The sequence below is a fragment of the Ipomoea triloba genome, chromosome 11, assembly GCF_003576645.1.
Source record: "Ipomoea triloba cultivar NCNSP0323 chromosome 11, ASM357664v1".
Lineage (NCBI taxonomy): Eukaryota > Viridiplantae > Streptophyta > Magnoliopsida > Solanales > Convolvulaceae > Ipomoea > Ipomoea triloba.
In genome coordinates this window covers 3,372,893-3,390,201 of record NC_044926.1, presented here as the reverse complement: position 1 = coordinate 3,390,201, position 17,309 = coordinate 3,372,893, and the positions used below count along the sequence as shown (strand labels likewise).

General features: G+C 35.1%; 2 protein-coding genes and 1 long non-coding RNA gene across 5 annotated transcripts; 1 reads left to right on the top strand and 2 right to left on the bottom strand.

The window, feature by feature from the left end:
- Positions 1-2,020: 2,020 nt before the first annotated feature.
- LOC115996756 (arogenate dehydratase/prephenate dehydratase 1, chloroplastic-like) lies at positions 2,021-6,510 on the bottom strand. Of its 2 annotated transcripts, XM_031236151.1 has the most exons (12): positions 6,132-6,507; positions 5,824-6,025; positions 5,327-5,394; positions 5,131-5,223; positions 4,684-4,884; positions 4,507-4,587; positions 4,321-4,416; positions 3,918-3,995; positions 3,752-3,841; positions 3,300-3,367; positions 2,863-2,944; positions 2,021-2,603 (listed from the first exon to the last, which is right to left on the bottom strand). In XM_031236151.1, the coding sequence occupies exons 3-12, from the start codon at positions 5,342-5,344 to the stop codon at positions 2,547-2,549; spliced, it is 864 nt and encodes a 287-aa protein (XP_031092011.1). In that variant the 5' UTR covers positions 5,345-5,394; positions 5,824-6,025; positions 6,132-6,507; the 3' UTR covers positions 2,021-2,546. The 2 variants fall into 2 exon arrangements, with proteins under 2 accessions (XP_031092011.1, XP_031092010.1); XM_031236150.1 differs by having other exon boundaries at positions 5,824-6,510.
- Positions 6,511-10,893: 4,383 nt separating this feature from the next.
- On the top strand, positions 10,894-11,587 carry LOC115997484. Its single transcript, XR_004093743.1, has 2 exons — positions 10,894-11,109; positions 11,302-11,587. It is a non-coding gene; the product is annotated as an uncharacterized LOC115997484 (long non-coding RNA).
- LOC115997482 (probable beta-1,3-galactosyltransferase 2) lies at positions 11,579-15,433 on the bottom strand. Of its 2 annotated transcripts, none has more exons than XM_031237043.1 (11): positions 15,121-15,433; positions 14,384-14,477; positions 13,931-13,995; positions 13,609-13,814; positions 13,421-13,484; positions 13,172-13,244; positions 12,969-13,089; positions 12,557-12,644; positions 12,335-12,460; positions 12,129-12,238; positions 11,579-11,989 (listed from the first exon to the last, which is right to left on the bottom strand). In XM_031237043.1, exons 1-11 carry the CDS (start codon positions 15,267-15,269, stop codon positions 11,841-11,843), a joined length of 1,245 nt encoding a protein of 414 aa, XP_031092903.1. In that variant the 5' UTR covers positions 15,270-15,433; the 3' UTR covers positions 11,579-11,840. The 2 variants fall into 2 exon arrangements, with proteins under 2 accessions (XP_031092903.1, XP_031092902.1); XM_031237042.1 differs by having other exon boundaries at positions 11,592-11,989; positions 13,931-13,998; positions 15,121-15,432.
- Between the last annotated feature and the right edge of the window lie 1,876 nt (positions 15,434-17,309).

Sequence of the window (17,309 nt, the reverse complement as noted above, 5' to 3'; positions counted from 1 at the left end):
CCTCTCTCTCTCTCTCTCTCTCTCTCTCTCTCTATATATATATATATATATATATATATATATATATATATATATATATATATTTATTTATTTATTTATTTATTTATTTATTCAAATGCGACGGGGAGCTCCCATGCGGTCATGCGGCCTAATCTGCGTCGTTCGATTTCGTTAATCCAACTGGAAATCGCATATGTTTAAGTGTGGGTATTATGGTAATTTTAGTATCTATATTACGTGAATTGAAATGGTGCATTTTAGTACATAGTGTGGTGCGTTTGAATACATACTGTGGTGCGTTTTATTACGTATGTTGGTGCATTAACTGTGTTGTGGAATGGTGTGTTTTAATCTATTCGCTGGTGCATTTTCATACTTAGAATGGTATGTAACTGTGTTGTGGAATGGTGTGTTTTAATATGTCCTCTGGTGCATTTTAATACGTAGAATGGTGTGTATTTTAACACATGTGTTTCTAATAAATGTGTTGTGGAATGGTGTGTTTTAATCCGTCCTCTAGTGCATTTTAATACGTTGAATGGTGTGTATTTTAACACATGCATGTTTTCTAATAAGTGTAATAGTGCATGTTTATAATCTAGGATTAAGATTTTCAACGAATGGAATTGTGCATTTTAACACACGTTGTGGTGCATTTTAATACGTAGAATGGTGCATATTTTAGCACATGTTTTCTAATATTTGTAAATAGTGTATGCTTATAATCTGACATGAGGCACGTTGTGATACATTTTAATACGTAGAATGATGCATTTTATCACGTATATTGATGAATTTTAAGTGAATAAGTACATTTGGTTATTGTATGGAATTGTGTGTTTTATCGGTCCTCTGGTGCGTTTTAGTACGTAGAATGGTATGTTTTGTAACATATATATATTGCGCGTTGATTTGATGACTTGATCTGATCTAATGGCTGAAAATAGGCCGCACGGCCACACCTAATGACCAGGCCGCACCTAATGATGACTATATATATATATATATATATATACACACACACACACAAACATGATTATGTAATACGATTTACAAAATGAAATAATTATTATATTAAAAAATGAGATGTATTGTAATCATAGCCTTTATCTTGTAGCCATCACCGGAGAAACTGATCTTATTCATAATAGAAATAATACAAAGGAAAGGAGGAAGAAAACAATGTAGAGAGAAAGTAACACCAATCTTTCATTCATCATCATTGAGTACATTATACAAGGTGTATATATATATAATTACAAATTGTAACAAAAAATATAAATGAAGCCATAAATACTACCGTTACATAATAATGTCCACATAATGATAATATTTATAACAAGATGGAGTTTCTTCAAAATTAGCAAAGGCAATTAACCAAACACAAAACTAATTACTAATACAATATTTTGGAATTTTGGAATACCCAAAAGAGGAAAGCCAATCAAAAAAATGATTAAAAGCCTTGAAATTGACTAAAAAAAGTGCATTTATTAACGAAAAATATGTTTATTTGTATATTTTAATTTTAAATTTAAAAAATTAAAAATTTAAAAATAATAATAAAGAATTAAAATAAACAAAGTAAACTTTTTATTCTATGTGGCATAATATATCTTTTTTATTCTTTAAAATAAAAGTTCAAAAAAATACATGAATTTTAACGTGCAAATGTTTCAAACTAGCCTTTATTTGGGCCACCGTGCCTATCCAGCCCAATAAAGTTTGGGCCAACATGTTTAACTTCTTGCACCATCCACACTTAGGCTAAGGCGTATCCAATAAAATGAGCCCCGGAGTCCCATGGTCCCATCAATAATAAAAATATGTAAGGATAATATAAAAATTCATATTCCAACTTTATTTCTAAAAAAGATATGAAAAATAAAACACCAAAAGAGAGTAAAGAATTTATTTTCCTCATTTGAAAATTCCGTTTTTGTTAAAATAAATTATCCATCAACCAAACAAATAAACTCTATTTTTTTCAAATTTAAGAAAAAATTCTCTTAAAATACTATTTTCCTGTGAACCAAACAATAAAATATTTCATTAAGTTCTGCAACAGGTGCATTAAATTTTCACACTTTAGGTGTGGCTTTACAGAATGAAGAAGAAATCACCTGTACACACAACACCATTAAAATCATGTGCTAATGCTACAAAAGAGATGAGATTTCTATGTAAATACCAAGGGTTTAACTATAAGGAAACCTAATTGACTTCAATATCCATATCCTGATTCATCAGAGGTTCCCACCAGGATACTTCAACTATATAATTGCTGTTCCACACAAAATCTCCCTAGTCTGAAACCTAGCTACAGGATCAAAATTTCAATCCCATGGGGAACCCACAAGCCTGTTCCAACTTCTGGCATGGAAAGGACAGTAGATCAGAGCCATTGGAGATGCACACAATATGGCCAGCAGTTGAGAAGCCACTCCAAACAAGCAGTAAATGAAATAAAATTAAGCCTTCAGCGCGATTAGGACAAATAACACGCTGTAGAGTAAAGACTACATGTCTGCAACAACAGATTGCATCTAGAAAATTCTTCCCATTGCATAACAACCAAGAACTCGCAGGAAAGTTGCAAATTCCTGCCCAAAAAAAAAAAAAAAAAAAGTACTCAGAAAATATGCGTGGATTGAGCTGCAGTTTAAATTAATGTCCACTTGTCCAGAGTTTAAGATTTTATCTCTCATTTTAACTTATGTTCCTCTGTAACTTATCATAACCATAGGGATCTTCTAATATTGCCATGACCTCCTGTCTATACAATAAGTTACTTCTTTGCTTCAGAAGGTCTGTTTGAGCAGTAATATTTCACATGTTTCCAGTAAAAATTGAAAACCAGACCTGCAGATGCCCCAAAGCATTTTGAGCACGTGGTTCTGCCATTGATGCCTCAAAATCAATATAGAATAGGTAGTCAAAATACCTACAATCACAAGTGAGCCAGTAGTCAGCATGGAGCCAAGGAGCCAAATTGTATGCTTGGGTCTATGAGCCAATATGCAAAAAATAAGTAAACTTCTCAGGCCTGCTGTATTAAAAAGCCATATCTGAAAGTTTTCTTTCTGAGTCTAACTCCAATGAACTCACAGGCAGGTCAGAATATATATCTTGTAGGATTTTAACCCGCCAAATAAGCATCTTTTTTTTTTGGTTCAAAACTTCAAATATTATGTCAATAAGTAGCGCCAATGAATGATACAATTTATCAAATTTCAAGTCAGCAGAATTAATTTCCATAATTTTGTATAGGCTCCAAAACATTAGAAAATGGCACTCACTTGGCAGTCCCCATATTAGAGTCATCAACAACCCTCAGTGGCTGCTTTCTCTGTGGCCGACTTTCAATCTGAAGATGTGTATGAATGAAAATGGTTAACTGTTATTTTGCTTTCAAGAATAATTTGTCAGAAGGCACTAGGGTCATGAATCTTCTCCTGGTTTTGTATATTCATGAAAACAATTTGTGAGTTCAAGAAATTAAATGTGTTACTTTGTGTAAACAGCCAGTAGCTTAACCAAGGTTCAAATTTCACAGAGGACATTCATAGTTTTACAATTTTTCTAGACTTTTCCAATAAAGTTGCACATTTTGTCAATGAAGGTACCAGATTTCTTGTTGATGTTACATATATCATTGGTGAGGGTAAAAGATTAGCAGCGTCCAGTATCAACATACTCCGTTTCAAAGAAATTTCTCATTCTCACAACATAAACACTGAATATGAGATACCTTCGTCAAATTGATGCCCCTTAATGCAAATACGGCCAATGCTTTAAATAGAACTCCTGGTCCTTCATCCAAACAAAATACAATACTGGTCTGGAAATGAGAACGCCATTGAGTTACAGATGAATCTAAAGAACATGTAACAAGATCAATGAAAGGAAAATCATACCTTGAAAGGTTTATCTGTCCTTGGAATTATGGGGTCTCGGGCTAGTACCAAAAAACGAGTAACGTTGTCAGAGTCATCCTGTAAAGCCCATTATTTCCACCAGTTTCAAAACCACATTGTATAGGAAATGGTAAAACGCAGTTCATAGTCTTTATTCCAAGAAGACAAGTTCAATTCATAGTGCTCACTACAGAGCCTTATCAGAACTGTATTTTTCTCAGGGTTATGTATTTAAATGGCAAAGTTATTCAGTTATACATTATTTTGTTTAGGGTTTGGAAGGAGAAAAGAGAGAATGGCAGTTTAATCTCATCTTGCAAAGTAAAAGATTAAATGTATATTTCATGCCGCTAATAACTGGCACATTTATATATATCTTCCATAAACATAAAGATGCTCATACCTGAATCCTTTCAGCTAATACATTAAGTCCATAAATTTGTGCTGCTCGAGGACTTGCAACAACCCCTGCATCCATTGCTCGCTTTGATGCCACAAACTGGTACAGAAGATAGAAAAACCAATTTGGAGTGTGATATGCAATGCAGATAATATGGGAGGGACTGTCAAGACATGCTGATTAAATCACCTGTGCAGCAACAGCTGGATCATCACCATTTTCCTGAACAACACCTAATTTACTTAGATATATATCACATTGAGCAAGTGCCTGCAAGACAGGATATAAGTCAAAAGACATGTTTCCTTGAAAAAGAATCTCATTAATTAGGTAAGTATTCGTATTTACATAAATTGGACAGCAGACCTGTGGGTGGCTTATGACCCGTTTTAAGTCCTCCATTTTGACACCTGGATTTGCTAGAAGGCAGAAGTTAACAGCCAACTGAACCTCGCCCACAATATTCAGCCGATGACGAAGAAGTAAATCATAGTTCCTGTGGATGCTACCACTTAAAGTATTCTCAATAGGTAGAATTGCTTTGTCAGCCAACCACAACTCAACAGCCTAGAGAATATATTCCAGAAGAAAGCCAAAAGGAATGGTGGATTAATACCCAACCACAAACTGGAGCAGTTTTTCAACTAACATTTAGAGCAAACTAATTTGCTAAGAAGGTATTGGCATGTATTCTAACGAATTTGTTATTTTTAGAAATAAAAATAAAAACCATGTGAAAAAGTATATTACAGAGTACATCTTTGTTCTTCTTAAATGGAATGCATAACAGAGTAACATATAGTTAAATACCACCTTGAATGCATCTTCAAACTCATCACAAGGGACTGTCTCACATTCAGGGTAGGCTTTTAGGGCAGCATCTTCGCTGTATGTACCTGGGATCCCCTGCATTAAACAAACCAAAATGGGAAAGGTTTCAATGCCACTGAGCTTGATTTTTTACTGACATAAACATTAGCAACTCATACATAATCCTCGAGCATAATACCTTATATGATATTCGCATCTTTGAACCATTATTCTGAGAATGAGAAAAATCAGCCACAGATAATGGCCCTGGAATAAGTAGAATGAGAAGTATGTTAAACTGTTAAAGAGCATTTGAATTAGTTTCAAATTAAAGGAATCTAAGGAGCCAAGGAGGAACTAAAGGACATTCAAGCAAAATGCAAGTTTTCCAATTTGTTTTAATTTCATGTTTTGGTGAAAAGGGAGGGAGATGAGCAAAAAATCAATGGAAATATTCAGTACCCTTAATTCTATAAGTTGCTATATGTATAGGTGATAATATCAGGCAGATATGCCTAGATCAACTTCAATTTAGTATCTGAAACCATTTGAGCATTTACATTTATACATTAGATGTGTTTGAGGTGATCTTATTACACAGACCTAATCTTCCTTGCTTTTCTGAACATGTTACACAATTAAGAAACTTCATATCTAAAAAGGTACCAATTAAGTAGCAAAGACAAAGAAACCCACTTGGCAAAGAGTTAAAGTCCCTGTTCAAGTTCTTGGCAAGCTTAGAATCCGTCTGATGAGCAATCTTTCGCAGCTCAGCAGCAGAATTTGATGTGCTCTCATCGTCAACAGACCTTACCACCGCAAGGCAGGCTGATGATGAACCTCTTGGAGGCCGGAAACCCAACTCTTTCACACCAAGGCACCCAAAACTCAATCCACTCTTCAAATTCAAAGCCATCAAACCATCAAGAAAGAACAGTCCCAGTCCAAAATTCAATCTTTCAATCCAAAAGAGACAGGAAAGAAAAGAAAGAATGTGTATATACCGTGAATGAGTGGTGGGTTGGTGAACTTCAATGCAGGGTTTCGTTGAGGACTTTATACAAGCACCTGAATTGCGTCAAGAAATGTTAGGTGAAAGTACAGCGTTGCGGACGCTGGAAAGAATTAACAAATAGTTTTTGGTGCCATGGCTTTGAAGAGTCCATATTGAGACGAGTTTTCGTTGCACAGAGTTGTTAGTGTCGACTGTCAAAGTATGAGTTGGCGACTTGGCCTCTTGGCGCTGCCATTGTAGGTAAGATTTTGTGCGTTTTGTACACAGAACAAATGTATGGGACCCATGTCTATGGTTGATTGTGTTTGGTGATCATTAAAAAATTAAAATTTCCAAAAAAAAAAAATTATGCGTGTAGAATGAAGATCCGATCCTATCCAAACTTTCTTAGATTGGATAATCTAATCATTAAAATCGTCAAACATACCATCCCTCCGGGGCTGTCTCGCGAAGATCTTCGATCTGAACCTTCGCCTATGCGTGTAGGTTATTGCTAGTTTAATGATTACTTAAATCGCTAATTTGTTATAATTAATAATTTTTATTAGTGGCCATAGACTCATAAAGATTCATAATTGTTACCGAGTAAAAATTTATATTATTAAAGATAATTTTAATTGAAATTTTTTATATGAGTTTTTCATATAATTTTACTTATTTGAAAGAAAGATGTGAGAGGATAATGAAAAATAGAAATTACTACTCGTATATATCTAGATTTTGTTAGATAAAAGAGGAAAGAATGCATGCACACCTAACAAAGGCTTCAAGGTGATCGCTAGTTTCAACTATTTTTTTTTTTCTTTTTTTGCTTCAACTTGACAAATGATTAACAAAAAGCTCTTTAAAATCTTAAAATTTTTGTGAATGTCATTATATTATATTTGTTAGAATTATATATTCCAATATAGTGGGGCTAAGTTGTGACTTTGTGGATTAGTTCAAAGTGTGAATACCGGACCAAGCACATCGATAGTAGCGGAGTGGGTTGGCTTCCTAGCCTAGGGCATATATATGATCTAGAAGAGAACCACAATTTCATCTCATTATTATAAAGGCTATTAGAGTTTTAACTCGATCAATAGTAATATGTTGTGTGCTTGATAAAGCATATTTATATGGAGCTGAGTAGTAAATTGAATATGTGTGCGGTCTTAGTTGATTTCACATCACTTTATTTTAATAACTTTTAAATAATTATTTGAATACTAAAATAAAAATAAAATAAAAATAAAAATAGCCAAATTGCACACACAAAATTAGTCATTAGTAGGAGCATGTGATATTAGAAGTAAATGATCAATTCTTGATGTCTATCATTCAACCAAAACAAACATTATCCACTCTATGAACCAGTCTTGTCACACTAATAAATTATCTTATGCTAGTTAACATAAATCAATTGATAATTACAAAAATATTGTGAGTATAAATTTTGGGCCTAGAGTTGGTAGTCATAAATTCAAATCTCTCATGTACTACGTACTTGATAGTATGTACTAAAAATTATTGTAATGAATATTCTTATCAATATTCATTGATAATTCAATTTTGTAATACGCTACATTACATATCCATCGTCTCAAAAAAAAAAAATTATATTACATAACACCTGCAAACACACAAGAGTAATTAATAAATTGCAATAAAGTATAAAAATCAAAATTAAAGGACCTATTAAATCATAATAATAACAAACTTAAGTTTTAATTTTACTTCTTCTCCTAAAAGGTTGAATCTCCAACCTCAACGCCCCTCACAACTCAGCCTAGCAGAGCATTTGAGAGAATATAAATCACAGTAACTAAATGGCTCAGCATACAAGGTCAAATGTCAGTGCGCATAAGGTATTTGCCCACTTTAGACATAATCCACACGCTGTCACTACCACTACCGAGATTCGAACCTTAGACAGGTTAGTTAACTCTTTCCTTCGCCACAAGAACGGCCTAAGGATGGTTGTGGTCCCTCAGACCAGCTTTAGAAAGTGATTCATGAAGACAAGATGGGTATCTGTCGCCGATAACTAGCTTCTTAAGATATGTACGTTCTTTGGGTTTCTACTCCCTCCTTTCTCACAAAAAGGATGAAGTCAATCCATGCATTCTAATTCTTTTTGTATAGAACATTCAATATTCTAATTATTGTGAAACTAATTCAAATTACACTACAATTTAAATTAACAGATTGCACATACAAAGTTTATCTAAGAGAAATCAATCTAATTTTTGGTTACCAAGTTTTATGAGAACATGACTTGGTCAAACTGCGAAAACCACATGAACAGTAATGTCTTTATCAGTTTTGCTACCTATCTTCCTCAAACGTTCATCAACATATATTTGATCATTCATTCCATCAATTCTTACCTAACATACACACACACATATACGTTCATGCATATATATGCACCAGAAACATGATCAATATGATCTTTTCCCAAGCATGCATGCACATTGCATATAGCATAGTCGACAAGAGCTAGAACAGATATATCATACATGATTATATCAATATTATCGGTGTGTCAGTATCAATAATTCACTTAGTAAAAAATTCTAGAAGATAACAAAGAAATAGAAGGATAGAAGTGAAAAAGAGAGAGATATTGACGCGGCTCAATCAAAAACACATGGCTATATATGATTTCATGTGGAGTATTTAGCCATGTATCTTCTGATTGAATCGCATCAATATCTCGATCTGCTACTCTACTTAACTGCACTATCGTTACGTTTCTCCCCCCATTCGATCAATTCCCAGAATTGAATTAATGATAGTGCCACTGGTCGCCATGGAAGCAGCTGCCTTCTGAAGCTCGATCTGCAATTAAAATTCTCCTGAATTTTCTTTTTTTCCTGAATTTTGAGATGATGAAATGCGTGATTGATTTGAATAACCAGGCCAGATTTTTCATAGAAAGATGAGAGTTGTAGGAATCTGGGCGGATAATGTATGGCCATGGCCGGCCTCCAGATCCTCTTTCCTGGAACTCATACATATGATATGAGAGGAATATTTGTGGTTTTGGAGGTTTTATTTGTTCCTGGAATATTATATTATCTGCACCTACACTCTCCCCTATCCTAACCCTAATTAATTAATCATCAAAACGTGGAGGGACGGCCCGGCGGCCATCACGGAGGACCCACCGTGACGCTTCCATCTCCTCCCACACAACGCTTTAACATCCATCATCACTATTCACTAATATAAATCTTATCACCATCCCTAGCTAACCCAACTACTCTAACCGCTTCATACTAAAGATAAAATTAATAGGAATCATCATTTAAGAGTCAAACTCTGTAACTTTACACAATTCATCAAATTGATGAAAAAATATCTTTTTTTAAAGGCTGCTCCATACTCAAAGCTAAGGATTGAACCCTTAACAATTTAAGACTGATGAATGAGTCCCTTCCATTCAACCACACCTTCCAAGTTGTAAAAACATCTTATGTTGTACAAACAAAAACACAACAATGTTTTTAATAGAACAAATCTTACAAAGGAACACACTACTAAAGAAAGAAATCTCTTGGGTGGTCGAAAATAACAACTAGATTACTATGAAAGATCATCCAATAACCTCGAAAATCCTTAAATTAGAAAAAGAAAAAATCAACAAGAAAAAAAGTCAAGTCATGAGGGAGGGATACAGTGGTGGGTTTAATGTGTAGTAGTAATAGTAGTTCTGCTGTCACTGCCAGCGGCCCATTCAAGTTCAACTGCTACGCGTACAACTTAACATTATTAATTTAATTTGTTCCTTTTTGCTAGTCTACTAGTCTACTGCTAAGGATTCGATTTTATTCTCATCTTCCATTTTTCACTCACACGTACTATATATAACGGGTATCTTCATATAATCATATCAAATGAAGTCAAACAATTTGAGATTTCCTACTTTGTACGATTTTATATAGCAAATCAATGTCTTACAAATTTCCTAAATAACATTGCATTGTCACATTAATCAGTCTTTTACACCAAATACAATCTTTTATGATTGTACTAAATTTTTTTATTTTTTTTACAATGTCTATGCAAAAGGTACATTGCAAATCAATGTTCTAAAATTTTCCTAAATAACATTGCATTGTCACGTTAACATTTATTACCTTAGCCAAAGTTGCTAAAGACTGGTTCTCCAGTTAGGTTTCCAGAATGATTTGATTGAATATAAACCAACCCATTTGGAACTAGTAATGACAATTATGGCAACAGAAATGGCAATGGAACTTTTTTTCACCCAAACAACTTAGTACAAGGGACAAATTGCTGCCTAGGTTTGATTAGACAACAAAACCACAACATAGTACACTTATTGGCAACAAAGAAGGCGCCAATTAACGCAAGAATATATGAATCGTCCAATTGATGAACACACACAGCTAAAAACATCCTCTGCCCTACTCCCACGCCCTAATAAATGCAAACCCCATTAATGGCCTTTCATCAGACCTGTCCGCTCTGGTCTTTGTAACCCTCTCTTTTACGTTTCCTTTACTTAATTTTTCCCAACTCCCTTTCTTGAGTAGTTGAACAATTTATTGCCCCTTTCTTCAACCTCCCACCCTTCAATTCTTTTTTAATTCCCATTCCCACATTTCAATTCCCATTCCACTCTCTTCTCTCCCCTTTGGTCACTTTCATTCCCTTTGGTTGGTAGTGCTTGTGACTCTATCATGGAGTTTTTTTTTTTTTTTTTTTTTTTTTTCAATTAATGGGTTGTTTACTTGTTTTGTTTGTATATATGCCAGATAGATGATTGCACGAGGTATTGGTGCGGTTCAATGAGAAAGCGATCAAGGGTATTTCTTTACCCTACTTTTTGATTGAGCCGTGCCAATATCACGTGTTAATGGAGTTGGGACACTTTTGTGCCCCATCACCATTATTCAGATTTGGGACTTTGTATATATGGAAATGGTTTTTTTTTTTTTAATCTTCATTCTCCCCTGGTAAGATGATCTTTTGCCATGTGCCTGAATTGCCTTCTTATTACAGATTCCTCATTCAACTCTCATTGTTTCCTTTCCCTGTTTTTTTTTTTTTTTACTACTGACTCTGTTACAATGCAGTATCTGTTTTTCCTTCCCCTGTTTATTTCTGCAAATCTTAGTTTCTTGACTATCTTTTGTGGTACTTAACAGGTTGAGGATGCCCTTACTGCACAAGTTCCTGGGGAGAATCCTGAATTTAAGAGTGACTTGAAGATGAAGATGTCTAGGAATAGAGGGGCACAAGAATCTACCATAAACTGTGTTTCTTTTCCACTTTTGCACATTAATGGCATATAGTGTGATAGAAAGTTTTGCTTTTTTTTTTTTCTTTGCCCCTCTCTGGGTCTCTGCAATCTTCAAAATGTGCACATGAAGTAAAGGCAAAAGGTCTATAGTAAAACCAATACTACCCTGCAAATCTATATGATTTTCTTTTCATCTTTGTCAGATAGATAGTGGGGAAACTGGAAAAGCAACAAGATTTTCATATGCATTTATAAGATTGTGTAAAGAAGGGAACACTAACGGACTTACAATACAATGAACACGCTTAACAATTTGTCATCTATGTTCCCTTCTCTGCTATCCATTTCCCTATCTCTTGTGGTGTATCGATGTATACGTAGTTTCTGTATCCTAACGTGGTAAAGAGAGTTGCAGGCATGATTGCTCGACGCTGCAGCCTGTATTCAGAATACAGCGTTCCACAAAGCTTTCTCGTCCTCCCTACAACGTTCGTGGACCTCTCTTATCCTCCCGACTGACCTGCATATCCCGCTGCAGGTCCAATCAAATGAAGCAACACAAATGTTGCCCGCCTGAGCCTTCCATTCACAATCTGCAACAAAGTGTGCTTTTAATGAGGCAGATGTTTGTAAATGACTAAATGGGGGAATGGGGAGAGTAAGTATTAGTATAGTCCAAAGTAATATGATTTCTGAGTTTATGATAGTCTGTTTTTGTAAATGGTAACTTACCAGGAGGAGTCCCACAGCATAATCTTCTGTCATCAATGTGATGCACATCAAGCCCAATAAACCAAGATCCCAGTGAAACATCCTCGTTAGCATATTTGTGCAGCACATGCCTGTAGCAGGTGAAGAACATTAATTCTCGTCTTTGTCTTGTCAAAACAAAAAGAGAAAAGAACCAAGAAAACAAAACATCAAGACAAATGCTTAACTGGTGTACTGAAATATATGTGGCCAAGTCTTTTGAAATGGCATATATTTGCCCCGTGGCATGGCGAAAATACTTGTTTCCACTATCCCCGAATTTCCAGTATTCTGGTTCATGGTACCTTACTCCCCTGGTATCAAGAAAATTATGATGTTAAAGTCAAATTAACCTCTAGCCTGCGGGCCACAGCTTGATCAACCAGAATACATAATGCGGTAGAAGCAACCTCTGTGCAAGGACGGGACCAGATTTCATGCACCCTATGTACACACGTGGTTTTTTGCGGTGTCTCACTAATATTTCTCCTAGTGTTCCTGCAATGAAATTAAAGAATGAGCAAGTTTGTGCAAAGAGATTGTTAAGGAAGAGGCTGACAAACAGCAGAGGTGTTGGGTGGGGGCCGGTGAAGGGGCCAAGTCCAACACCAGATGGCTAGGGAATTGTTGGGCGGAAGTCAGAATGGCCAAACCCAACACCCTTCCTCTCGAAAATGTGGTGGTACAAGGAAATAAAGTTGTGTCTTCGCTACTAGTTAAAGTTTTTGACGTAATGGTAAGCGTTTGATCCTAACAAGAGGTCACTCATAGTTCATCAAATTTTAGTAAAACACAGAATAGATCATGAGTGTAGCCAGTTACCTATATTTACATGAACATCATCATCAACTTTGATGTAGTACTCTGCATTCCATAGCTTAACAGCAGTGGAGAAGTAAGTCTTTGTCTTAGCGGACAACTCAAGATACCCCTCAACATGATCCTGCTTAGATGGTCACCAGATCTTAGATTTTCTAACTGCTTAAAGTGTGTGCAACGAGAGCAAAATCGGTTGATGGGATTACCAGTCGCAAGAAATCTCCATGCATCTTATCTTCAGCTTCAATGGCATTGTCAAGTATACCACCTAATGTTGCACTGCAGTACAAATTAATGATTCCATTTGATAGCACCCAAAAACATTAACTAGATTGCGAGCCGTTTTGTACATTAACAATATCAGACAAATAATGAGAATGCTCGCCAACATGCAATCATTCGGATGACAGAATTGAAGAATGAATATGATTTGGAGTAAGTTCAGAACCCAATACCCATGGCCAATGACAAAACGAATGATGATTCCTTTCTCTTCTTCCAACTTCTTCCTTTTTTCGCCTATGTGGTTGCATTAAAACAAAACTATAATGAGTAATATATCAGATAACTGTGTGAGTAATCACTAATCAGAATGATTTGGTCACAGGCTAAGAGAGCAAACAAGAAGGAGCCAATCAGAAACCTTGTGGCATCCATGTAGCACGAACTGAATCTCTTCTTTGTCTGCTGCTAAACGCAGTATTGATTCCTATAACCATAAAATATTTTCTTCTGGATGAATCAGTCTTATTGTCCTCTGACATAGGGGAGCCACCTAGAATTGACTCCTGAGCTGCCTTTGCTGCAGCCAACTCCATTTCCAGATTTGATATTGTTTTGTCGAGTGTCCTGCACAGAGTTCACAGTCACTAATTGATACTAAGGCCATCGTGTTGCTCAAAGTACAATACCAAGTCATACCCTTGAAGAGAAGAGGAAGGGAGATGGAGTGGAGCAGAACTCACTGAATAGCATGATGTGTTTTAGAAACTTCTCCAAAAATCTCTTTAGATAACTTCACACCTTTTGGCTGCTGCAAGTAACCGCTCAAGTCAGAATTCAGGAACATCAATATCAAAAAGGCAAAAGTAGGAACCAAGTTGGTCAAGTTGTTGATTTGGTAAACACAAGATTACAAATTCGACTCCCAGCGGAAAAAGCCTATTGGCCTTCTTGATTTGAGCTGGTCAACTATAGGTAACCTAGGCTGGTTTATCTCCTTGTGGTCCTTTGCCAGTTAGGATCATAAGGTAGAGTTTACTTAGTGCACACCTTCAGGTAGTGACTGCGGGTTTCCCTCATCACTCAAAAAGGCAAAAGTGCAAGATTAACCAGGTTTCAAGATTCAAGTTGCAGGTTAATTTCTACAGCTTAAAATTGCTAATAATGGAGATAAAGAAGAGCTTTAAGACACTCACATATTCTGCATTGCAGTCATCTGAACCTAACTTCAGACCTTCATCTTCACCTGTAGCTGTTGCAGTCCCTTGCAATTCAGAAATGGTCCACATCCTGTCAAATTTTAGGTTTAGAGTTGAAAAACCAGAGAGATTAGTAGGCTCACAGCATCATATGTTCCAATGTAAGATAACTAAAAGTACACATAATGTACATCTAGCAAAAGCTTTATTCACAGTAATCACCTCCAAGATTCATTTGAATGTACAGTCATTACTATCCAAATTACATTCAATTTCATATAAGTTCTCAATTTACCAGGAACATGGAGGCAAGAAAGAAGATTGTCAAATTGACTCCAAATATTGCCATGAGAGAATGATAGTAAGAATTAGAAAGTATAGTAAGTTCTAATGGTGATATATAAGAGCATTGAAAACCTTAAACATCAACTGGTTTCTCCGAAACAAGAAATGTCAATGTAGATCCAGAAATTCTAGACCTCCTTCACCATCCAATGAACAAAAATGAGGAAACAAAATGAGAATACTTATAGTGCACAACAATGGCTATGAAACTGCAAGCCAATGAAACAGCAGAAAACTGAACTATTATAAAATCCAAAAAACAAAGATCCACAAACACAGCAAACTTACCCTCCATACATGAAAATCACCAGAAATATGATCAAGTTAAGAAATGTCACAATGGGTCAAGATTCTAATAATCCACGATGAGAAAGATATGAAGTGATTACCTATTGGTGAAGAACATTCCAGCACAGAAGCTACTTAAGCAAAGAAAAAGTGTCCATTTTTTAGAAATTGCACTTCTTGAAGCCAGCTCTCCTCCCCTGCTCTTCAAAGACATTTCCAATTCAATGTCTCCGTGTCTTCCCTTGCTCATCAAAACCCCATTTTGAAAATTGGGTTGCAAGAATCAAATCAAATCAAAGCGCCCAACAGGCCCAGAAAGGACAAATGATGATCAGAATGTAAACACAGCTGTTTGACAATGAGTTACTGGGGAAAAAGATACTAATCATAATAAGGGTTGCCTTCCCCCCCCCCCCCTCTCTCTCTCTCTCTCTCTTGAGTGCTCTGTACTCTTTGAAGGGAAGGGACTTGGAGCAGAAGTGAGAGGAGACCTCCTAACTGCCAAAAGATCACACACACCAAATTTACCAAACTGTCCATGTCAGAACCCAGAAGTCCCACTCCCAGCTCCCATGCTACATGTCCTCTTTTTAGCTCAAACACCATTCTGAACTCTAATTTACAGTCACATAAACAGTAAACACCATTAACATCCTTAAAATCGATACTAATCACATTCATTTGACAACAAATGAATGTGAATATATGCTGGAATGCTTTTCAGAGGCTATATAGTAGTGTGACAGGGATTTAGAATATGCTAAAAAGATAAAAAGATGGGACTCTAATCAAATTAATTAAACTGTTGACTTAATAATCACAAAATTATAAAATCGACTGTAAAGAATTACCTTTTTTATCTTTGTAGGTTAAAGTTACACTATTTGAAAACAAAGAATCTCCTTCATTATCTAAAAGATAAAAAAGCTATAGAATTTAATGCCTTAGACATGTCACATGTGTAAATGCAAGAACCCAAAAAAAGAAAAAGAATTGGTTTGTACCCAGTACCCCAATACAATTGTTAATGATTATTTAGTACGTGTATTAAGCAATCACGTGTGATGTCTTTGTTATATTACCACCTTTTTTTCTGATAAAATTGCTTTATATAGTCAGATATGAAAAGGGGAGTAAATAGCAATTGTAATTAAGAAAATTAATACGGTAATATGATTGCGATTATTATTATTACTTTTTCCTCTCTTTTTTGCAAAAAGAGTTGAAATAGCAATTAAGAGGTTGGCTTGTGGACCTCATGGTGGAAGACCACACAACAGTGAAATTGACGACTTTTGGTTTTAGGCAAATAAATTTGTAGTACAGTACTATATATTAGTATTGTAATAAGGAAAACGTTTTATTAATAATATATTTTATAGTCGAATTAGAGCATGTAATAATCTTAATTTTGTGATATATTTTGTGTTTTTATATTTAATTAATTATTTTTATTAAAAACTACTCCGTAATGAAAATTATATCATTTGGAATGTTTCACATTTAATTTGAAACATGTGATGTGTAATACCCAACTAAGAGTACTGAGACATGATTGATCACCCATGGCCCAACGGTGGGAATAGTCTAGGAGCATTGTCCTGCAAAATTTCTTCAGCATGTGATCAATGGGGCACGTGGCATATTACAAGCTGGTGTTATTTGCATGTTTGGTCCTAAGAACCTATCCATGTTTTTTTTTCACTGATCATGAAAATGAATATACTACTAATGAAATTTAAATTCCAAAATAAAATAAATAGAACCATATTCCAAATAAAAACAATTAACTTAGTATAAAGTGGAGAAAAAAAATTGAAGCCATAAGCAAAATCATAGATTACACCTCAGTCCACAACACTTCCTAAAAGCCATCTTTTTATAGAATAAAGTTTTTGGTAAAAGGTGACTTTACACCTAATGTCAAAATTTTCAAAAGTTACTATAGCCATCTCTATCTCTAAAATATTTTCACTTTGTAAGAATTATAAATTTTATAATTTTTTATAATGTGTGACAATTAAAATCCTTATAAGAGTGCATATGACCTAACACAATAATCATTCTTGACACAAACTAATTTATAGAAGTATCAGGAATTGTATATTAAGCTTCCCTGTTGCCATCAAGAACTTAATTGAAGCCAGTAAGCCACATAGCATCTCTACTGCAAATATCTTCCCACTTTGCTCCCTTGATCTTTTGTTAGTGATGAGAGAAACCTAAACCTCAAGTATATTCAGAACAAGTTCAAATTATGAGATGTCAAAACCATCCTCCATAAGCATAT

Excerpts from the sequence above, each read along its gene's own strand:
- LOC115996756 (XM_031236150.1), bottom strand. The coding sequence starts at position 6,043 with ATGGCTTTGAATTTGAAGAGTGGATTGAGTTTTGGGTGCCTTGGTGTG. Across the intron at positions 5,224-5,326 it reads AGATGCGAATATCATATAAG|GGGATCCCAGGTACATACAG; the intron begins GTATTATGCTCG and ends TGTTTAATGCAG. Across the intron at positions 3,368-3,751 it reads GGGGCATCAATTTGACGAAG|ATTGAAAGTCGGCCACAGAG; the intron begins GTATCTCATATT and ends ACACATCTTCAG.
- LOC115997482 (XM_031237042.1), bottom strand. The coding sequence starts at position 15,269 with ATGAGCAAGGGAAGACACGGAGACATTGAATTGGAAATGTCTTTGAAG. Across the intron at positions 14,478-15,120 it reads GGAATGTTCTTCACCAATAG|GATGTGGACCATTTCTGAAT; the intron begins GTAATCACTTCA and ends AAAATTTGACAG. Across the intron at positions 13,999-14,383 it reads ATGACTGCAATGCAGAATAT|CAGCCAAAAGGTGTGAAGTT; the intron begins GTGAGTGTCTTA and ends GGTTACTTGCAG.